This window comes from Colletotrichum karsti (assembly GCF_011947395.1).
Source record: "Colletotrichum karsti strain CkLH20 chromosome Unknown Scaffold2, whole genome shotgun sequence".
Lineage (NCBI taxonomy): Eukaryota > Fungi > Ascomycota > Sordariomycetes > Glomerellales > Glomerellaceae > Colletotrichum > Colletotrichum karsti.
Genome location: NW_024065902.1, coordinates 1664254 through 1686504, shown reverse-complemented (window position 1 = coordinate 1686504; position 22251 = coordinate 1664254). Strand labels below are relative to the sequence as shown.

Sequence of the window (22251 nt, the reverse complement as noted above, 5' to 3'; positions counted from 1 at the left end):
GATGCAGCTGCAGAAAACTGACTGTCTGCGACACAAAATAATCCCACGGCCCGGGGTGGGGGACTCGGTTCATAAGTGACCTTCCGAAATACCTGCCGCCGCAACAAGACTGCAACCTCAACCTGGGGTTTGGGGGTGAAGTCACCGACAGAGCTCGGCCCCGCCCGCACGCTCCCCCTCCTTAAGCCGAGGAAGCCCGCAGCATACCTGGGGTAAGAAGGGAACTCACATCGGGTAAGCTATTACCGCCCGCGCCCTTCCACATGTTCGCCGCCGCTTCCATCCCTCTGTGAAATAGCTGCAGCCATCCCATCTATTTCTGTACCCGTTAGATCGTCTCAAGCCGCCGTCGTTTGTCAATCCTTTTCTAGGTCATTCGTCACCCGTGTCACCATGTATTTGAGACAATCCTCGAGGCTTCCGAGCCTATTCGCCAAACAAGCCGCCGCTCGCCAGTTCTCCACGAGATCTGCCTTGAGGCAAGAGATTCGCGACGCATACATCCTCAGTGCTTCCAGAACGCCAACGGCAAAGGTTGGATTTCGCAGTAAGCCCACAGCTTGAGATCAATGGACTGACATATTCCCAAGTTCAATGGATCTTTCACGAGCGTCCCCGCGCCGAAGCTCGGCGCCGTCGCCATCAAGTCCGCCCTCGAAAAGTCCAAAGTCCCCGTCTCCAAGATCTCCGACGTTTACATGGGCAACGTATTGCAAGGATCGGTCGGACAGGCGCCGGCTCGGCAGGCCTTGATCTTCGCGGGTCTTCCGTCCAGTGTCGAGGCCATCACCATCAACAAAGTGTGCGCATCAGGTCTGAAGGCGGTCGTCTTTGCCGCGCAGAACATCCAACTAGGTCTGGCTGAGGCCCAGATCGCCGGAGGCATGGAGAACATGTCAAAAGTGCCGTACTACGTCCCCAGATCGTCGAGTCTTCCCCCTTTCGGACACGTACAGATGGAGGATGGCTTGATCAAGGATGGTCTCACCGACGTCTACGACAAATTCCACATGGGTAACTGCGCCGAAAACACGGCCAAAAAGTACGAGATCACCCGCGAGATGCAGGACCAGTATGCGATTCAGTCCTACGAGCGCGCTCAGGCCGCATGGAAGGCAAAGGCGTTTGCCGAGGAGATTGTTCCCGTCACGGTCCCCGGAAGGAAAGGAGACACCGTTGTTGAGGTCGACGAGGGTTACCTTGATGTCAAGCTTGACAAGGTCCCCACTCTGAAGCCCGCCTTTGTGCGCGATGGCACGGGTACCGTCACCGCCGCCAACTCTTCCACGCTGAACGATGGTGCAAGCGCACTGGTTCTGGGAAGCAAGGAGATCGCGCAACAGTACGGATCCGGTTCTCGAGTTTTGGCCAAGATTTGCGGCTCGGCGGATGCAGCGGTTGACCCCATTGACTTCCCGATCGCCCCGGCCAAGGCGGTGCCGATCGCGCTGGAGAGAGCCGGCATCACCAAGGACCAGGTGGCCGTTTGGGAGTTCAATGAGGCCTTTGCCGCTGTGATCAAGGCCAATGAGAAGGTGAGTGCTTCTTAACTGACAACGAAGCATACTTCTTGCTGACTGTGACTGCTATAGATTCTCGGATTGGAAGGCGCTCGTGTCAACCCCCTTGGTGGCGCCATCTCCCTCGGCCACGCCCTAGGAAGCTCCGGATCGAGAATTCTCGTTACGCTGCTGCACCAGCTGAAGCCCGGCGAATACGGCGTTGCCGCGATCTGCAACGGAGGAGGTGCCGCTACCGCTCTGGTCGTGCAGCGCGTCGAGTCTGTGTAGAAGATGATAAGATCGGACGTCAGTGTCCTAGCACTGGTTAGGTGCAGCTCGGGTTCAGGACGGAGGCTGCATGTTTAGCTGCAAGATGCAACTTTGAGTTGGGTAGCGCTCAGACGCGGGAGAGCGACAGTTTTTAGGCGCAGGATTATTGGGCGGCGTACATTTGTACATGAATAACCCACATATGCAAAAAAGCACAAACCCTTAGACTGACCTTAAGAACCCCATGATTAGCGGCTTCGGTGATGGTGAGAAATGTTGGTTGCGTGGGTGATATCTTGACGGGAGAATGGAATTCAGTGTTCATGGGGTCCTGGTGGGGCAATGGAGCACCAACCTCACCGAAACGCCACACCCCTGTCCCCTCTCACCGAAGAACCCACCTCACACCTTACCTTAACCTCTCCCGGGTCTCATCACATCGCGACCTCTCTCACTCACAACCGCGCTCACGTGTCTCCCGCCCGCGCCGCCCGCAACTTCGACTCGCGAGGAAGGCCAAACAACCCACGCAATGGCCCTCCTAGTCCAGTTCCTCACCCAGATCCGCACCTTCGTCCGCGCCCAGAACAGCGACGAGCTCCGCAATTGGCTGCTCGTCGAGCCCAACGCCAACCAGCAGTACCACCAACTCGCCGCCGAGCTCCGCAACCAGTTCCGCTCGGGGAGCGGCCTCGAGGACACCATCGAGAAATGCCTCCCGGAAGAGGACGACGTGCCCGAGGGCCAAGGCTCGCCCTGGCCGGGCTTCGTGACCTTCATGAAGGACTACATGCTCTTCTGGCGCGACGTCGATTATGATGATTTGCTAAGCGCGCATACCCTCTTAAGCGGGCTGGTGAAGTGAGTTTCTCTCTTATCATCTCACTCAATCTCACAAAACTTCATTCAGTTTCGACAATTCGATGAGATGCTACATCAAAATTCCTAAAAATGAACCAAAGCTAACATCATTACTCAGTTCCTGCAGCACCGCCTTCGCCCACCCGACCTACGGCGGCATGCTTCTCAAAACAGCAATGTCCCTCTGCGAGTCCCTGTCCCGCCTGACGATGATGCTCAGCAAGCGGCCGGACCTGACGCGCAAGATCCGCAACGTCGACGCCGACGACCGCAAATCCATCGCGGAGACCTCGGCCGAGATCATCCAGAAGATCTTCACCACCTGCCTCACGGACCGTTCCAGCACCCGCTACAGCAAGCCCGAGGGCAAAAAGGTCGGCGTTTACATGTTTGCCAACCTCGTCCTGAAGCTCCTCTTCGCCGTATGTCTCTGTCCCCGTAGTTGCCCAAAGTTCGTGTGCATGGGACGAACCAGATGCTGACAGCCAGTGATATAAGTGCCGGAGAACACACCTCGCAAAACAAATCTTCACAAACATCTCCACAAACTCTCCCCCCTTATCCCTCTACCCGGCCGCACAGCGCGTCACCTTCCTCTACTACCTGGGCCGCTTCAACCTCGCAAACTGCCACTTCCTCCGCGCCGCCCTCTGCCTCGAGGAGGCCTACCTCCAGATCCCTCCATCCCTGCAATCCCACCGCTGCCTCGTCCTGAGCTACCTGATCCCCTGCAACCTGCTCCTCGGCCGCCTCCCCTCCGGTCTCCTCCTATCGCGCCCCGAGGCCGCGACCCTGGCCCCGATCTTCCACCCCCTCGCCCAGGCGATCCGCAAGGGCGACTTCGTCCTCCTCCAGACCACCCTCGCGGCGCACGAGAAGTGGCTCTTCGACAAGGGCCTGCTCCTGGTCCTGACGCACCGCCTCCGCCCTCTGCTGTGGCGCTCCCTCGCCAGGAAGACGTTCCTGCTCACCTACTCGCCCGGCCCAGACGACACGGCGAACCCCGCAGCGGCGGCGGCGGCGCCCTCCCGCCGCGCCGCCACGCTAGACCTGACAGACCTGCACACGACCGCGACGTACCTCCAGCGGCGGCTCGAGGGCTACATCCCCTCGAAGCACCACCACCAGCGCCCGTCCAACGCCACGCCGGCCTTCATGAAGGCCGTCTCCCACGACGCGACGTCGACGCTCGTCCCGCCGCCGGGGGGCCCCAAGAAGCTCCGCCCCAACGAGGGCCTGGTCTGGGGCAACAGCCCCGTGGAGATGGACGACGTCGAGATGAACGTCGCGGTGCTGATCCAGCTGGGCTTCATGCACGGGTACATTGCGCACTCGCAGGGGCGTTTTGCCGTCATGGGCGCGACCAAGAAGAGCCCCCTGCTGGCCGGGTGGCCGACGCCGTGGGTCGCTGTCAAGGAGAGGGGGTACGAGGAGGATGTTGATCTGGACGACGTGCCTGGGTGGGTGAAGGGTTGAAAGAACTCCCGCCAGTAAAGAGGGGAGTGATAGTACGAGATTGAGAAAGAAATGATACCCAGTTGACAATTGACGCGAGGGGCTACTTGGACAGGTAGCTGAGACAGATATTCAAGTAATACTCAGCGTACAAGCATCCGCGAGCGCATGGACAAGGCGAAAACTTTTGACTTGGAATCGTTCATATTGTTCGCCCATCTAATGGCAGGGCCTGTCTATCAAGTCCGTCCATCTGGCAAAACCAGCCAGGCGAGCGAATTTGGGTAGATTGGATTCAACACACGAGTCACTGTGTCTCATTCCTCAAATCTCATCTTCTCCATGTCTCATCCACTACTCTTCTGACCCCAAGCCAGCTGTCCTACAAAGCTTCCCCTTTCAAGAAGTAGATTTTCCAGTCCAAGGCCACCTCCACCCCCTTCATGTCATGTCATGACTGATGTTTCCATTTCACATGTCTTCCTCCACGTGTTCTCGAAAGATATAAACGAAATAATACTAGTAATAATGCGGACGTAAATGGGTATATGAGAAGCAAGCCGATCCAAAAGTGTTGTAAGTGCCTCCCTTTGACGGGAGGCCGGGTAACAGGGCCCGGAAGAATGCCTTTGCCAGCTCGCGCCGTTGGCGCGAGATCGCTAAAAACAATAAACACTAAACTGCCGCAATATGATCGCGGGATTCCGAGATATGCGTCAAAAAGATGAAGTCGCCATCTGCTGTCGGCGTATATGTAAAGTTTGTCGTATGTTCGTAAGCGACGGGGTGAAGTGAAGAAGAGCCAGCAGCGAGAATGGTGCGTGGCAAGCGGGTTGCCCTTGAGCAGGAAGATACATCCGACCGAGCGGACTCGGTCCGAGACATCGAGGTCGGCGAGTAGCAGTGTAGCAGTAAACGACGCTGTATCGAGTTGACAAGCGTGGAACGTTGAAGCGAGAAACTAGCTGCTGCTGGCTGGAATGAAACGAAGAAGGGCCTTCTGAAGTCGGAGGGCCATCAGTACAAGAAGGTGGCGGCGACAAACGCAATGATAAGGCCGGCAATGGCGCCACCACCTTGCCTGACACCCTCATTCTCTTTGGAAGTTGTCGCGGGGGCGGCTTCTTCGGTTGTGGAGGCAGCAGTGGGCTCGAGGGTGGTAATCTTGGAATCCTCGGATGCCGTCGTGGTCGTGTCGTTCTCGTGGAACATACCCGGGATAACAGTGGGAGTCGGAGTAGAGGATGAGGCAGATGAGCTGGACGATTTTGCCTTGGAGCTGGTCGAGTCCGGGGCCGCGGAGGAGGACGGCGTCGGGGTAGGCGTAGGCGTAGGCGTAGGCGTAGGAGTGGGGGTTGGCGAAGGCGTAGACTTGGCAACCTTGATTTCCACCTTGTCTTCCTTCTTCTCATCCTTTTTGCTATCGTCCTTCTTCTCGCCGGAGTCGTCGCCGCCGGAGCCGTCGAGAGGGAAGACGGTGATGCGAGCCTTCTTGCCCTTGTCGACAGTGACAACGCAGAACTTGGCGTCGCCAGCTCCGGTACCCACTTTGTCGGCTTTGACTTCGTTAATGGCAGTGGAAGAGGGGTCAATGGTGCAAGGGTCATTTTTGCAGCCTTTATCAGGGCACTCGATCTTGAGGCCGTACGTAGGCTTCGTGTTCGTCAGCGTGGCAACACCTAACCAGATGGGGTTCCAGCCGATGGTGACGTAGGTACTGCCGTCTTGAATCTGGTTTGCTCCGGCGACGTAGGCAGCCCAGTTACCAACTGGTTTAGACAGATCACCCCAGATGCAGCCCTCATCTGTGACACCGGGTGGGTTGACATAATAGCTGGAACGGTCAGTTTTGGAAATTCGACAAGAAACCTGGGCACTCACTGAGCAGCCGTGCCACACCAGTAGCTGGGGTCGGGAACAGCGAGGGTAATAGACCTGTCAATGACGCTCGGAATGAGCATCGCCTCATTGCCAGGAAGAACGGTCTGGCAGAACGACAGAGTCTTGCCGCACTTATTAAAGACCTCAAGGGTGCCGGCGCCGTCAACGCAGTAGGGGGAGCCCTTAATTGGCTTGGTGGCCTTGCCATCAGAGCCACAGTAGAGGCCACCATTCTGGCCTGGTCAGTGGTTGAAACAAAAGTAGGAATGCCCGAGAGAATCTCACCATGCGAGAAGTGGTACCGTAGGACGAATCCGGGTCCCATTGCGCCATAACCTTGCCAGGTTTGCAAGCAATAGGACAGTAAGAACCCTCAGTACAGACTTGATCGGGGCTCATCGCGAAGCCATTGTTAGAGGCACCGGGAACCCTAACCAAGTCGCCATCACTGGGGAGGCTGCAAATAGCCTTGCCGTCAGCAGTCCTCTTGATTACCTCCCTCTCAGCGAGTTGCTGAATCTCCTCAACAGGGCCACGCGCAGGCCTTGCCTTGTGAAGATGGCGGTGGGAAGACTCGTGAGCGGTAGCCGGCTGAGCGGACAGCAACACCAAGGCCGAGCCGAGGACGGCCTGAAGAGTAGTGAGCTTCATATGGGAAGCGGGGTCTCGTGGCGAGTTGTGGTGAAGTGCTCCGAAAGTTCAGAGATGGAAATTTCGGTCAGCGGCGCGTCGCGCAAAGTCGTGAGAAACAGCGATGGGTTGAGGCGTCGGGTCTGGTGCTATAACATCGAGTCGGTGACTTGGACAATGACGGAAGTGGGCGCGTGTTGATTCGGTAACGAGCGTGAATCGGTTGAAAACGAATTGTGAAAGCGAATGTCGGTGAAAAGAGCGGAACGTCCCCAAATGGAGACTGGGCAAGTCGTAAGGATACGGTGCAAGGACGAGAGAAGGGAAGAGGAGAAGCCTGAGTGAAGGTGGAGGTGACAGGATGGGCCGACGATGAAATGAGCGAGCAACGACCATCGAGACGGGGGAGGGCGAGGGCGGACTCGGGGCAACAGGCATTGGAGCATTGAGTTTTGCAGGCGACAGGCGATCTGCCCAGAGTCCCCCTGTTGGTCGGAAGGAGGAGGACTCGACCTCGACCTCGGACCCAAGGATTCTGGCTGGTCATGGCGACATTGGGGCGGTGGTGACTGGTGATGACCAGGGTGGAAGAAGAGGCTTGGCCTCGATGGGTGAACTAGGCCTTGTCCATGGCAAGGATGGTCAACCCGGGGGGGAAATGAAAAACACAGGGGCCGTTGACCATGAAGAGACTCGCCAATCAGACTCGGTCATCATCTCGGCAAAGCTTGACCTTTTCTGATAAGGAGCCAATGAGACGCGCCGCGCGATTAAGGCGTCACGGCGTTTGGCCCAAACGAAATGAGAGCACGGGCCCAGCCCAACGGAGAAGCTCATGGTTGGCCGGTTCCTGCATAAGTATGCATAACTTGACGCAGGTACCACTTTTGATTGGTGCGTCTCGGCCGAATATCTGCCACACAATGAAGTTTTCCATAATCACAATGGATGACCTAGTCTTGGCAAGGGTAAGGAGACGCCGCTTGTTGACCGGCGAGGACGGTTTCCGCATTGGGCCATCACTCATATGAGGCTCCTGTCGCTGGCCTTTTTCGAGAAGAAGCCTGCTGCCGACTTACTGGAAGAATTGAATGAAAACCGTCGGTCGTAATGTCACAAGCGCGCCTGTCATCCAATCTTATCCATCAAGCTTATTTCCACGTGTGACTATCAGTTAAGTTACAGAGTAAGGTAGGTACTCGTCTCGCTCGGCCGATTATTTCGAATTTTTCTCTCTCCCCTGACACGGCACCGCACCTGGCTAGCACTGCAACCTCCTGAGCTTAATCACGGCTTCAATCGTCGCAGTATCGTGGATCACGACGTCGCATGAATCACATTTCTTCTACGGAAGAGCCAGCGTTGCAGTACCACATTTCTCTCTGTCCTGGAATGCGGAATGCCCCCTGCGGTAAAACCGTCTTCTTCAGCACCGACGACGCCACGATCCGGCGGCCATACCTTCTTTTTCTGGCAGAGCACCTCACGATATCTGGAACAAGCTCCACTACTCCGAAGCCTAGAAAGCGCCTCCTTAGTGGGCCATTTCCCCTACCGCTTGAAAGTCAACAGTGAAGCCAGCATCCATGCCAAGCCAAATATCGTCGACGGCGCTGCACCAATAACCTCACACCACAGACCGAAACTATTACCGATACCTTACTGAGGTTTGACTGCCTTCTCAAGTTCTCAGTTGTCAACCCCCAAGAGGTGTGCCCGAAGACGTCGGATGATGCTTCCTGTTGAGTGAGCCTTGTTGAGCACAACCAAGCATTATTCTGGAGCAGGGCGCTGATCCCGGCAAAGGTGGACATAGTGCATTGAGCCTCATGTCCCAGGGCTTCTCAGTTAGGGATTCTCAACCCACGTGCCCTCTGGCCAGGAACGCGACCGAGCTTCGTTTCTCTCCGAGGAATCTCCAGCCCCATCCTTCGTTGACTCGGACAGGTGAACGAGCCAACAGCATAGCAACTGTCACCGAGCATCGGATGCGATCTATCATCTACCCGGGATGGCAGATGCCACCATCGCCAGAGGAAGGAGATTGCGCGACATCAGGCTGTACCCAAGTTGGCCTAGCCAAGCCTCTGCACCAGCTGTTTTGGCGCCCACGCGATCCCCGCAGCTTCAGGCAACTCAAATCATTAGAGGCCGTCGAAGACCGCCGCTGCCAAGAACAAGACGCGTCGCGTGTTGGGAAGTCTGCATATTCCCTGTAGGAGGAACAATCGATAGCTTCGCACCCAGCTGTCAGACGCCAACTTGGGAGTGAGGCCATTCACGCCACCAAGTACGTCAGGAAGCTTATCAGGACAGAGTTTGATTCTTTCAGAATATTGAATGTTAAATATGTACTCATTGGGTATGGTGAGATGATATCAATGGCCAGATTATAAGGGTGGCTGCATTGTATTGAGCGGCATATTGCATTTGCTGTCAGACGCCAAAAAAAATTACTCGCTGATCACTTGCGGTAATCAGCAACAGCCCTCAACGCGCTAATGGGCCCTGTGGACAGGCTAAAACACCCCATGTCCGCCCTATTCCTCGTTTTCTGTAATGAGATGGATCTATCTCGTCCCCGCGTGGAGTATCGCTGCTCAGACTTGATCTGACGTCTTGTTCTCCCCTGGGCCATCAAGGCGGAAAGGAAGCAACTTGGTCAAGATTTGTGCTTCCGAAGTTGGGTCCAACCAACACTGGGGTAGGGACGACACTAATCTCGCACTATATATGCCCGACAGATTTCTGCAAACTGTTAGACGCAAGCCTCTGGGCTACATGTGAAGTCATGTTACCTCTGTTTGCCTCGCAAAGCCAAAACCAGATTCGCAAAAACTGTAGATGGGGCCCCCACGGCTATGCGGCACCCTTTAGTCATGGAGTTGGGTCGGGCAAACATCTCGTATTATCGTTGTTCTTACTGATCATCATTATTTAACTGGAGTTGGGGTGGCAGCAAGATCAGCGGTGACAACGACGGCAGGAAAGAGTAACTGCAGCAGGACGCCAGAGACTGCAACCACAATGCCAGGCTCAGAATCAGGCCTCAGCCGGTGTCGGCTAAGAGGATGTGATGGGGGAAGCAAGATGGCTGTCTTAAAGTACTCCATACCCGGCATGATCATTTCTTGCAGCCTTCATCGTTGGCTTATTGGAGTTAGCGGTCATTCGGTACTTCGTTCTTGTGAGCAAGCATCTCAGCCATTGGGGAAGGCTTTGAAGACCGATGGTTCGAACGGAAACAGGCCGTCGCTATGATCACCAGAGACCTTCGACGACTTCATCGAGTTCATAACGAATGAGACAGGAAGCTACGAAAGTCCGAAACGAGGCCTTGGTCCAGATGGCAGTATTACCTTAGGAGAGAATGCTGATCCGGTGTGCCGCACAGCACCGGGTTTACGATCTGTCCCTCTCTTGCGCAGGACACGATAGAAACGCACGAGCTGAGAGTTCAAAGGTCTGCAGTTCATCTGTCAGAAGGTTCCCCCGAACCTAACTCTTTAACTCGTGAAAATCAACGTTTCGAGTAAAACCTTCCGAGTTGCGTTGTTGACGGTACAGCGTTCGGTCTTTTCACTGGTCACAATACCTCGGGATGCAGCACAACGATGGATGGACGGTCATTATGTATATAAAACGTCACTTTCAGCCTGGATTTGGCTCTTAAGCACGAGCCTAATCAAAACCCACCAACCTCCACGCCGAAGACGTTTATATGGCCAGTTGGAGGCGCCCACGATGTCTTTGACCATGGCGGATACGTCAATTACGAAGTCGCTGCCTGTTTCAGGGTGTCAAGGGCGAAATTTGACGCTCCATATGACAATCCTGGCCTGAGATGTTTCTGACACCGAGTCTTGGGCGTCAAGTACATACTTCGATCTCGAGATCATGAGAACAGAAGAGCGTTCGATAAGTCTAGTGTGCGTGTTATGAATGACTCGCATATGCATACTCATCGAAACTCATATCTAGATTTCTCGCCACCCCCGATGCATTCGATATCTTGGGCCATAGCCTGGGACAATCAGATCCCCCTTTTGCTTTCATGCGTAAGTAAATGGAGCTCGGTGTCTGTAAGAATGCTACAGACATTACGAGAGAAATAGGCTGAAGGGAATGAAATGTGTTTTTCTAATATCTCAAAATATCTAAAGATCCACTTTCGATGCTGATAACATTTGAGTGAAATTGAAGTAAGCTATGCAAGAACGCCTTCCCAATGCAAGTAAACCAAAATCCAGCCAGAATGCTTATTCGCCGCCATATGCCGTTAAATAAAATGCCGCCCACGCTTCCACGCTATGCCTTGACAAACCCGAGCCCATTTGTAACACACCATCTACACCTCATCCCCCGTCTAGATCTCGCGCTTCTTGATGTTGCACTTCTTCAAGCACGAGTCGACGCCGAGGGCGATGCTGGCGGGGATGGCGGCGCGGACCATCTCGATGTCCTCGCCGTCGATGCTCTGGCCGAAGGTGGCGGCGATGAGGTCGTCGCTGAAGGCGAAGGCGGTGTCGGCGACCTGGCCGGTGCCGAAGTCCTCGGCGGCGAAGCTGGCGACGAAGATGGCGTCCTCGCAGTCTGGGTTGAACTGGCTGTGGACGGAGCCCTGGTAGAAGGGGGTCATCATGTAGGGGCCCAGCTCGGTGCGGATGACGCGGCGGGTCTTGCCGTCGGCGGCGAGGACGCCGTTCTCGGGGGCCATCTCGGTGATGAGGCGGCCCTGGGTGACGATCTGGAGCTCGACGGAGCGGGGGTGGACGTGGAGGGTGTTCATGCCGCAAGGCTTGACTCTGCCGACCGCCTGTGGAACTGTTAGTATGCTAGATTGGTGTACATGGAGTAGGTGGTGTCTCTTACCATGCCGGCGCCGGTGCTGACGAGAGCGGGGAAGGTCTTGCGGTTGGCGGCGACGAGCTCGCCGCCCTTGCCGGGGTTGGCCTGCTTCTGGTTGAAGTCGAAGACGAACTGCTTGTCATCGGGAAGGAGCTTGAAGCGGTCTGCGGCACTGGAGTGTGTGTTAGTCGGTTATTGATTGGATTGCTGTGGCAAGTTGACGACTTACGTATCGGCGAGGAAGAGTTGCTGAGTCAAGCTCAAGGCGGGAGTCTGATCGCGAGTGCTGATAGGGCCGGCCAGAACCGAAGAGGCGAAGGCCAGGATGGTGACAGCGACGGTAGGAGTGAAGAGCATCTTGATTATTGTTTGTGTTTGTTGGGTTGAGAATTAGGTTGATGTCGATGAGGAAGAAACCTGAGAGACTGTAGGAAATAAGGAAAAGTAGACAGTTAGGAAATCGCGAGAGATGCTAGGCTGATTAGATGATGCGGGATGAGATGCAAGAGAAGACATTATCGAGGAGGGACGAGAGCCTTTGATATATACTGAGATTTCTATTCTGGATGGTGGTGTACTCTATTTTGGATGCGTCAACGCAACTCACCCAACGTCGACATGGCCCCGGCCTCCCAAGAATGGCTGGGGGATGGACTTAGCAACGGCAACCAAAGACCCGACCGCCATCTCACCATGTAGACGCAGGAAGTAGGTAGGCAGTGAGCAATGAATAGGATGGAGTATGTGCCAACAAGGCAAGGCACGCGGGTACTGGCATGCGGCGTGGCTCTCGATTTGGTCCCGGACGTAGTGTAGTCCGACGAAGTGGAAGCCTGCTTCCCGTCGTCAGCGCTAGCTTGGTGTCATTGGTCCCAATCTCTGCAGAAGTTGGAATCCCCAAGGTTCGCGATAGGTCCGGCCGGGCTGTCTTTGCTCAGATTGGTCAGACACAGAGATGTTCAAGTGTTGTTCGACGGTTGGGGAGGGGGGGGGGGCTTGGTGGATTGGAGAAGGAAGTAAACTTTCTTAGAACAGAAGCGGGCTGAGTTGCGCTCGATTTCTGATTGGCCAGTCAGCCCCCCGGAGCGCGTCCAACCCGGGACTTCCAGGGCGGTGCAGGGCCTGCGTGGCCAATGCAAGCTCACGGCACACCACCCTCAGCGCGCTTGTTTCTTCCCAATCGCCGCCTAAAAATAATTACAAGCGAAGGGACCGTTTATTTCGTCCCAACTCGACCTACCTAGATTTCCTTTGACAATCGAAACAAAAAGCTTGGCATTTTTAGGTCGAGAATCAGTCTCTGCCACATGGAGGCCGGATGGAGGATCGCTCGACCCCCGGCCGCAACCATGCCAACGTTCTTTTGTGATCGTCAACGCCTCGCGGATCTCTGTCATCCCGGGGTCCCTCGCCCGCGGCCACGTGGAGGCTCATCAAGAACTGCTCGTCCTATCTTGCCAATATTCCACACGCCGTCATGGTATTACAGACATCAGCGCTTGCTGGACTCGGCGGCCTCGGCGGGAAGTTTCCATGCATCAATCATGACGATCACATATTCGACTCGGACGATCTGATGTCTTTGTCTCCTCGAATGCGATTCATCTTGAATTCAACTGATCGACACAGATTCATTAACCAAGACCTCATTCTCAGCCCTATGACACCCCCGCAGAAGCCACGAGCCAGCCGACCTCACCATGCCAAGACATCATCCAAGGTGGCAGCTCACAGAAGCTGGCTAGCGACCTTGCGCCCCAGAACTAATGTGATGCGAGAAGTCCCCACTCACCGCTGCCTCTCATTCATTTTTGCTTATCTCACCAGACTAGACATGGCAAAATAAGAGCTAGGCAATGAGGATCACGGCTATTGCTTGGCCCGACAACACTAGAATCTGACGCCCAGCACTCGACACCCGGCTCACCCTCGCACAGCTACCCAGCCCATCCACACAAGTCCCGCATAGACGCCCATTCATGCACCTCTGGACATTCAAACCAGGCACAGCTTTCTCTGCAGCTAACGGGAAACGTTCCGCATGGCTGGTCCTGCTCGGTGCTAAGCCCGCTGGTCCCGGACGTATCGCAAGAGGAAGAGTGTGGCGCACCGATTCCTCCGGAATATCTCGGCTGACTGGGCGCCGACAAAAGTTCACAGTGTTTGGCATGGGGTCTCCCGAGGTTTGGCAGAGACGGAAACTCGGGAGCATCATAACGGGGTGACACCATCTTCATTCATAGAATCGGTAGGATTGAGTAACCTGCTGTGTAAGGTGCAGATTTTGATGTTCTTTCCCTAATGACGATGAGTTCCACTTGAACCACGATGAAGAATGATTTAACAGACCAGACTACAGCTGGGGATGCAGCACTGAGGGCACCATGGGTGACATGACCTTTCCGGTGCTGCAACTATTGCGTCTTGGCTGATATGAATCCCAAAGCTGACGTGGAGATTTCGTCGTCATCCACTGCGTTTCTTCAGAACACGCCCAGCTTAGTCTGTACTGCCCATTAAAAAGAAATCCGTCGAGCGTTTTGAGTGAGCACTATAATGGGCTGTGACAGAGTTGCTTCTTTACTTCCGACCCTCGACCGCTAACATGCACAAGCATCGAAAGCAGGCCTCGGTATCATGTCTTAAATACCTAGGAACGTCGCTGACTTAGCTGCTGTCTATTGTCGTCAACTGCCTGGGTCAGTCCGACTGCCCTACGTTGTAACCATGTATGGCTGAGTCAGTTGTTGAGTATGTTTTTCAGCTTCAGCCGGGTTGGTCGCTGATCGGTATCATACATACCAACGACGTTCGGTCGGAGGCTGTGGATCATCCAAGATAGTTCCGAAACCCAGACGTCCAACTTCACCGGACTTCTGATCAAATCCTTGCCCACGATACCACTCCTCCGGCATTTTGATCTCACCCCACTTCAGACGGTGAAGTACTATTTCCTTTCCACTATTCGAGCCATCCGTGACTTCCAGATCTTCATTGGATGCTTGGACAAGCCTTTCGAGCTCAAAACCGGGCCCGCCATGCTTGTCATTGTAGCTCCGAGGTACTTTCGCCAACGGGGATATGCGGCACGCCCCAGCTATTGCCTTGGAGTTTGAGCCTACGACTGGCATATAGCCAGGCAGGAGCAATTGAGACAACAGCATCGGAATAAGCGCCAGGATTACGAAAATGATAATCAGACCCAGAACGGGCAAAGGTGCGCATCCCATCGCAATGACGGCATCTTCTGGCAGGTAAGCCGAGTCTTTGCCGTATTCTTCTGCCGAGTAGTATGCTGTTGTTCATTTTAATCAGTTCGAGTTCCAAAAAACTGCGATGCAGATCACACTAACTGCCTTGCGAAACGAAGATGAAGAGGCCATTCGAAATAATCCAGTGCGAGAGGATGCTGAATACGATCAAGGGAATGCTGTACTTGTATGGAAGTTGGAGACGATAGGTAGCGCGCTGCTCGCCTCTTTTACAGTGTTATCAGCTTCGTCCATCAAAACATCTTGGAAAGGGACTCACCGCGGACAAGTCACCCGTAAAGGGGAGTATTGAAGTGAGAACGACGCCCACTCTCGACTCATCGCAAGGTGGGTAAGCAACCCATTGTACGCAAGATAGCATAGTGAGGAGTAGATTTGTGGCGTGTTGGCGATGATAACCGAAACAATAAGATTAGCCCCGGCCGGCAAGAGCGGACCGTTCGACTCAAAGGCATTCGACTTGAACCATTGGCTTTTCAAAGTTAGCAAAGACCAAACAGCTTTTAGACAACCATTCTTGATTGTGACTTCTGGCTTCCATCGGTGATGTACTCACATCGTTAGACCGCTGTGAAGTTCAATGTAGAATAAAAGCCCAGCAGCATATACCCCCAAGAGTAAGAGAGCATAAGTTGTATACCAGACGTGCCGAGGAATAGCGGAAGCTCTTCGATGCCACCAATGTACCCATATCCGAGGCCCTGGAGGCCTGTAGAGGTCGCTATTTCGAGCCATGTATTGCGTAGTAATCCCCGACACGGTATTGTTGTCGTCGTGATCGGAAAGGAAGGATGCAACAGCATCCCCTAAGGTGACGAGCGATTCTTGCGACCCGAGAACTCTCATAACGGTAACACCAGTAACCATTTTCAAGGAGATGGAAATGATGACAATAAGAAGCAAAGGCTTAGAGAGAGCAATATCGCAGGTGGCGTTTCTCGGTTCCGCCAAGCAGTATGAGATCGGAAAGAGACTTGGGTCTTGGACAAGAGTATCGATCCGCAACGTCTCGTTCGTCAGACTGTCGACATGCTTCTGGAACCAATATTGCGCGCTGATATTCCAGGTATCCCCGCGCGGCAGTGAATCGGAGGTAAATGGCCTACTTGTTTCCAGTGCTCGCCAACAGTTGCTTACGCAGTAAGGTTCGAAGTCGCGAACAAGGCCTTCCATTTGGCATTGCGTGTCGAACCATAAGGTATTTAAGTCATCTGGAGGGACGACTTCATTCCAGAGATCCTCGGCGGTTCCGGACAAATTCCATACGGCTGATCTTCTCCAGCCAGGCTTCTCGGTTACCAAAACAACATTGCGATATTCCACCAAGCCGGTGCATCTGCTAGAGAAGTACAGACTTTGGCACTCGAACAAGTCCAATCGTTCCCAGTTTGAAGCTTGGGTTGCCGTTTCCGAGAAAGCCTGTGCGTAGTTGCTTTTGGATAGCAAATCTTCGATCGTTGGCATAATCGACAAATTACCAAAACCATCCTCCTCGAAGGTGAACCGGGCTATTTGGTCCACTCCGTTGAGTTTATTTTGATTGTAGGCATCCTCTTTCGCGAAAAGACTAGCGCCTGGCGGGAAATAACTGCCCCCGTTGATGAAGCCTTCAGATGCAATCGTGAGATGAAAATCCCCCATGCGTCGGCCTATTGGAAATATAGAGCTGTTGAATAGCATATGTATCGGTATCGACGTAAAGGAGAGCATGAGCCACGCAAGCATCCGAAAGCGAGACAGTCGTAAGGCGTTACGCCACGACGGGACACCAATATCTAGCCATTTGCCTTGGGCGTGCGCGACGTCTATATCTCTTCGCGAGGGAGCATTGAGCACTTGCATGAAGAAATTCGAAGATGCAAGAACGGCGGTCGATAGTACGTTGATCAATAGGTGCAGAAAGGTGTTGACGGTACTCGCAGTTCTGCAGTCGTTAGCGTAGAATTTCCAGGCCTGCTGAAAGTTGTCATTCGCAGACATCCCAATAATCAGAAGAGAGGTAAGAAGTAGAACCGATATGAACATCAGCCCTATACTGAGAACTGCCGTTCTTCTCCATCCACTAGGAATCCATCGGTGATGTTTCTTCGAGCCTTGAGCTCTGCTGGGAGTAAACGGAGTCGACGCATAGAAGCTCTCTCTTCCAGCAAGAGAACGGCCCGCAGCAACGAATGCGTGAACGACCGAAGTTGTACTGCCTAGAAGACTGCTCGTTCGTTGCCCAAGAGATTTTTTCATGTTTGCGAATAGCGTAGATCAGAGGGCCGATTGTGCCTGTCGAAGAAAGCAGGCGACAGTTAGTTTGTGAGCGTTTCATCAGCTGAAAGTTCGCAAGATTGCGAGCATAAGTAGGGGTGGCCGAGAATTTACTGAAGCCAGATAATCCTGTGTGCGACGGAGCACTGCGGCGTTCCTCCGCACAGCCAAGGCAGCCTGCTTCAAGATCAGTTGTTGTGGCGACGCCATGTCTCTAGATCAGGCTGTCATTTGCTTACGGTGGCTCGTATTGACATAAATCAAGACCAGATTAGAAACTCGGTTATTTGCGTAATCACAGTGGGATCTACAACATCCAGTCGTCTTAAACCGGTGGCTGTGGTTGTAGAAACAAGCAACTTCCTGTAGACCATATCTTGAAACTGCGAGTCTTCCCTTAACGTTCAAGTCATGTACTTCGAGAATATCCTGACGTGAACTGTTTCGTGAAATCTGGAAGCCTGGTGTCCTGGATATTGGTGATCTTTGTTCAGCACAATCATTGTCAAGTAGTGCAGAGTCAGACGTGAGATCCCGAAGAGACTTCGCACCGGTTGTGTCTGAGTCTTCAATTCTAAATAGAATGCTGACAGGTCCGTCTCCATTGCCCGACGGTCAGAAGAAGTCGGCTTGTTGGTTGCGAAGCCTTTCAACCCGGCCTGAGTACCACGCGACTTCGGCCATGGTCATTCACCACAACGCTTGAATATAGATGTAGATACCTGAATAAAAAACTGTAGCTCGCTAGAAAGCTACCCAACGCTTCTACAACGTTATTTCGGACATGCAAAGCCCTCGCAGACACGGGTGGCGATAGTGACACCTGCGCCCCACTAGCGAGAGGGGTCATAGGTGCAAAATTTGCGACGACTGGCAATAACCCAAGCACGGTAGCTCAGGGGTAGAGCGCTGGGCTCATAACCCAGAGGTCCCTGGATCGAAACCAGGTCGTGCTAGCAAATTGTTTTGTTTTTTCCATGTTACGACCTCGTCGTTATCTTTTTGCCTTTTCTGGTTCATGATGTTTGTTTTCGCTTTTGCAGATGTAAACTGAGTAAAGAGAATCGTTCCAATGCGATGAGTCATCTTCTGGTGATGCCCTATTCAACAAGTGGTCTCGACCGTCTGATACTTAGCCAACATGGACACTCTTCAAGCGAAGCTGTGCGTCAACCACGCACGCGATAGAGGTCTGAGCTGCGTTGAAGAACGCAGTGTATTTCAGCACACGGCCTATGTTCTTAGAACATCCAACTTTTCATCATCTATCATACACGGTCATTTGATGCTTTGATACTACAGATCCTTCTCTCTCGAACCAACGACGCGATCAAAGCTATCAAACGCCATGGTCATCGAGTGTCGACCACCAGTCTTCCCTCTCAAATGCTCATCAAAGTTGAGGACCTCCTTGAAGGGCACCTTGGCCACGATCTCCACCGTTCTGGCCAATGATTTCTTGCCCCTCAGAGAGGCAACGCTCTCGTACGGGTCCGGAGGCGCGTAGATCCTACTCACGTCAATCGTCGAGCTTGATTCGGCAGACTTGTCGTTGACCTCCAAAACGTGTCCGCCCGCGCCGGAGCTGATGTCGTGCTGCACCATACCCGCTGCCGCTTCGGGACAGCTGATGTTCACAAGCATGACGGGTTCCATCACACCGACAGCCTGGCGACCGGTGTGCGCCTCGCGGAGGGCTTCGCGGACCGCGCGGGATGCTGCGCCGGTGAAGTGCCCGCCTGAAGGATTCTCGACCTCCTCGGCGTCGACGGTGATGGTGATGTGGCAGCCCTGTACGGGAGAGCCGCGACGGGGACCACGGGCGACGGCGGCGACGACACCGTTGAGGAGTTGTTGACGGGCCTCTTCGGGGTCGAAGCTCGGGATGTAGCCTTTCCTGTCGGGGAGGTCGATGATGATGTGGATCAGGTTGCCATCGCGCTCGACAGTTGGTTCGAGGGCGGCTTCGCGGTGGTGGTCTTCGAGCGGTTCGATCGTCGCGCTGCAGGAGACCATGCCGGACTTGCTGGCGACGACTCTGTCGAAAGTTACACGATGAGGACCGATCGGAGCGGTGATGCACTCTTTGTAATCGACTTCGATGGGGCCGAAGTCTGCCTGCACCTTGGGGTTCTGCTTCAGGTTGTAGACGGCGATGTCCAGGTGGAGCTTACCCATACCCTGGAGAATGAATTGTTCTGTCTTCTCGTCCCGGTACCATCTCAAACTGGGATCTTCTCGGGAAGCATTCTCCAAAGCTATCTCAAGCTCCTGGGCGGCAGTGTTGCTTTGAGCGTCGATGGCCAGGAAAGCAACCGCGGGCGGGATTTCGGGCGGTCTAACGTGGATGTGCTTGAGGCTATCGGGAACCTGCTTGTTGCCAACAGATGTGAGAAGAGTGTCTCCCGTGCGAGCCTTTTTCAGCCCCTTGATAGCGCCGATTTGGCCCGTCGCGAGATGCTGCACGTCCTCAGTCTTTTCGGCGGAAATTTGCAAAAGACCGAACGGCTTCTCCGACGTCTGAGTGTGAGTGTTCCAAGTAGCCGAGTTCCTGTGCAGTTCACCGTGGTAAACTCTCACGAAACTCAGGACTCCCTCCTTCGGATGTGTGTAGACTTTGAAGACAGATGCCACGGCAGATACACGACCATGGGCCTTCTTAGCCGGGAGCTTGTCATGGCTATCAAGCAAGGTCTGGAGTTCCTGCTTGTTGCCTCCTATGCGGACCTCAAGCTCGGGTCGCTCATCTGGGCTGGGGAGGTAGTCGACAATGGCGTCCATCAAGGGCTCAACACCAATATGCCGGAAACTTGCGCCGGCCAGGACGGGAATGACGTTTCCGTCGCCCGTACGGATAGCCTTTCTGACGGCGCTCTTGAGCATCTGGCTGGTAATCTTGCTCGGGTCGTCCGCGAAGAGGTCCATGATAGCCTCATCCCAATCGGCGAGACCTTCGATCAGTCTTTCCCGAGCGGTTTCAATCTCTTGCAGAAGCGGGTTGCCCGAAAGCACCTCCTGGAGCTGTGCGGTGTCGTACTTGACCTTCTGCTTCTCCGATTTCCAGCGGTATCCAACGCGGTCAATGACATCGATGACGCCAACGAACTGATCGCCCTCCCACCATGGAATCTGACAGACGAGGGGCCATCCGTTCAGTCGGGATCCGATTTCAAGAACCGACTTGCGGAAAGATGCACCTTCTCGGTCCAACTTGTTGGCGAAGACGATGCGAGGGATCTTGTGTTCATGTGCGGAAGCCCAGACTCTCTCTGTGTGAGCCTCTACACCCTTCACCGAGTCGATGATGCATACAGCTCCATCGAGAACAGGGAGACACCTGTCGACCTCAAATCTAAAGTCCTGATGGCCGGGCGTATCAATGAGATTGATCGTCTTGGGATGCGTTCCTGGCTGACAGTCTTCCGGTAATGGCCAGTTAAAGGTGATGGCGGCCGACTGAATCGTAATGCCTCTTTCTCTCTCCAAATCTAGGAAGTCTGTAACTGTGTTCCCAGCATCGACATCTGCGTGCATCCGTTAGCTTAAACTCATGCAAAGTCTTCTGAGCTCATCCGCTGTTCTCACTCAGCAGAGAGGCACCGCGGAATTTCGCCCCGTATGAGATTCTTACCTCCAACCCGACGAGTTACACCACTATAATACAACATCCGCTCAGTAGTCGTCGTTTTGCCCTGCCAAGCAATCAGTCATGTCATCCTCAATATCCACGAGGATCAAACCCACAGCATCGACGTGGGCGATGATGCCAATATTTCTAATGTCCTTTATTGCAGAGTGATGTTTCGTCTGCACAGGAGGCGTATGCATCGACCTCCGGAAGCTCACCACACCGAAATACAGAGCTCTCCCCGGCAAGCGGCCCAGGTTGCTCTGCCGGGACACGGAATTTCTCAATGCTAACATGACGGGAACATCAAACAAAATTGTGGTAAAATTCGTCAGAAAAAGAAAGCGCCAGTTGATTGCGCTCACATCGTAAGGAGCCAAATCGCCAACCAGTCCAGTCTGCTGCTGTTGAGTAAGTGTCAATGTCAAACCGTCAGTTCGCGATGAACGAAGCTGTTGAAGTAAAGGTACTTTACATCATCTGGTCGCGAATCTAGAACCCATGCCACCCCAACTTTGGAAGGCGGTCACCAAGCTCCTGGTCCGTAGCTGTCGTTCGGTCAGTGTCAGAAAAAAAAAACTTCTGTGAGAGGCCAGCTGGCGGGCTTGTGGCTGGAGCGGTCCGCCCGTTGCGCATTGTTACGTGTTCGGGTTATTTCACTGGAGCTAAAAAAGTCCAGGTACCTCCCCCTTCCCGTCTCCACAGCTGCACTCCTTGTATCTAATCTGCCAGGTTTGCCAGCTTCAGGAGCAAGCAGCACAAGTTGCACTGGACCTTGACTCGTCAGCCTCTTCTCCGGACGTCACACTTCTTGCACCCACCTTGTCTTTTCCACACACACACACATCCATCCTCAAAGACCCGCGATATCCAGTTGCCTGGCGTATCCATCCACGTCAGCTTCTTCTTCCTCTATTCTCCTTCTCTTCCACCAAACATCCTCCCCGACTAGCCAGATCACCAAGCTACACTGCCCAACATGGAGCTCTCCGACGCCTTGTACGTGCCTGTCTCCAACCTGCTCCGGGCAGCTGATCACCATCGCATTCGCGGACTAACGTATCGTCCTGATTAGCCGCATTGTCAACCTCGTCACCGCGACCATCATGGTTCTGGGAGGTATCGCCCAATTCTTCAACTTCAACTTGTATGTGCCCCTTTCTCGCATCGCCGCCCCCGCCGGACCTCCTATCTGCCCTCGACCTCGTCGCCCTGAGCTCTCCTGCAGCGCGCACGGCTCGGCGCATCAAAGAAAGAAAGGCTTTTGAACAGGGGCAACTATTTGTTTGTTTGTAAGACTTCAACTAATAATCGCGTGCAGCCAGGGTATCATTATTGGCGCCTACGTCATCATCTTTGGTCTCTGTAAGTTTGCGCCTGTTGCGAACCTCGGTCGCTTCCAGAACAAAAGCTAACAAATGACTCCAGGCACCGCTCTGCTCGGTACTTAGAAACCACTCCAACCCCTCGAAAACGCCCCGCCTAACCAAATCGCAGAGTTCCAGATTCCTCCCCAGGTGTCCCGCTACGCCTCCTTCCTCTTCTCCTTCATCGGCCGTGGAGTCTGTAAGTCTACAAAGAGGGGGGGGGGGGGGGGGGGGGGGGGGGGGGGGGGGGGGGGGGGGGGGGGGGGGGGGGGGGGGGGGGG

The 22251-nt window shown here is 54.2% G+C and overlaps 6 protein-coding genes across 6 annotated transcripts in view; 3 read left to right on the top strand and 3 right to left on the bottom strand.

The window, feature by feature from the left end:
• Positions 1-393: 393 nt before the first annotated feature.
• CkaCkLH20_01019 (acetyl-acetyltransferase) lies at positions 394-1790 on the top strand (the record flags this gene model as incomplete). Its single annotated transcript, XM_038883739.1, has 3 exons — positions 394-534; positions 591-1535; positions 1593-1790. 3 exons carry the CDS (start codon positions 394-396, stop codon positions 1788-1790), a joined length of 1284 nt encoding a protein of 427 aa, XP_038751334.1.
• A 514-nt stretch (positions 1791-2304) lies between these two features.
• On the top strand, positions 2305-4109 carry CkaCkLH20_01018 (cop9 signalosome complex subunit 12; the record flags this gene model as incomplete). Its single annotated transcript, XM_038883738.1, has 3 exons — positions 2305-2633; positions 2752-3055; positions 3132-4109. 3 exons carry the CDS (start codon positions 2305-2307, stop codon positions 4107-4109), a joined length of 1611 nt encoding a protein of 536 aa, XP_038751333.1.
• Positions 4110-5105: 996 nt separating this feature from the next.
• Positions 5106-6620, bottom strand: CkaCkLH20_01017 (uncharacterized protein; the record flags this gene model as incomplete). The annotated part of the gene is made up of 3 exons (XM_038883737.1): positions 5106-5922; positions 5970-6202; positions 6255-6620. 3 exons carry the CDS (start codon positions 6618-6620, stop codon positions 5106-5108), a joined length of 1416 nt encoding a protein of 471 aa, XP_038751332.1.
• Positions 6621-10965: 4345 nt separating this feature from the next.
• On the bottom strand, positions 10966-11804 carry CkaCkLH20_01016 (uncharacterized protein; the record flags this gene model as incomplete). The annotated part of the gene is made up of 3 exons (XM_038883736.1): positions 10966-11415; positions 11472-11619; positions 11677-11804. The coding sequence occupies 3 exons, from the start codon at positions 11802-11804 to the stop codon at positions 10966-10968; spliced, it is 726 nt and encodes a 241-aa protein (XP_038751331.1).
• Positions 11805-18271: 6467 nt separating this feature from the next.
• On the bottom strand, positions 18272-20461 carry CkaCkLH20_01015 (elongation factor g; the record flags this gene model as incomplete). The annotated part of the gene is made up of 1 exon (XM_038883735.1): positions 18272-20461. One exon carries the CDS (start codon positions 20459-20461, stop codon positions 18272-18274), a length of 2190 nt encoding a protein of 729 aa, XP_038751330.1.
• A 1112-nt stretch (positions 20462-21573) lies between these two features.
• The window catches only part of CkaCkLH20_01014 (COPI associated protein), a gene marked incomplete at both ends in the record, with an annotated part of 976 nt that continues 298 nt past the window's right edge, over positions 21574-22251 (top strand). Inside the window, 5 exons of the mRNA XM_038883734.1 lie at positions 21574-21602; positions 21679-21750; positions 21925-21968; positions 22032-22046; positions 22101-22169. Of these exons, the coding sequence (XP_038751329.1) occupies positions 21574-21602; positions 21679-21750; positions 21925-21968; positions 22032-22046; positions 22101-22169 (229 nt within the window). The remainder of the gene's footprint in view (positions 21603-21678; positions 21751-21924; positions 21969-22031; positions 22047-22100; positions 22170-22251) is intronic.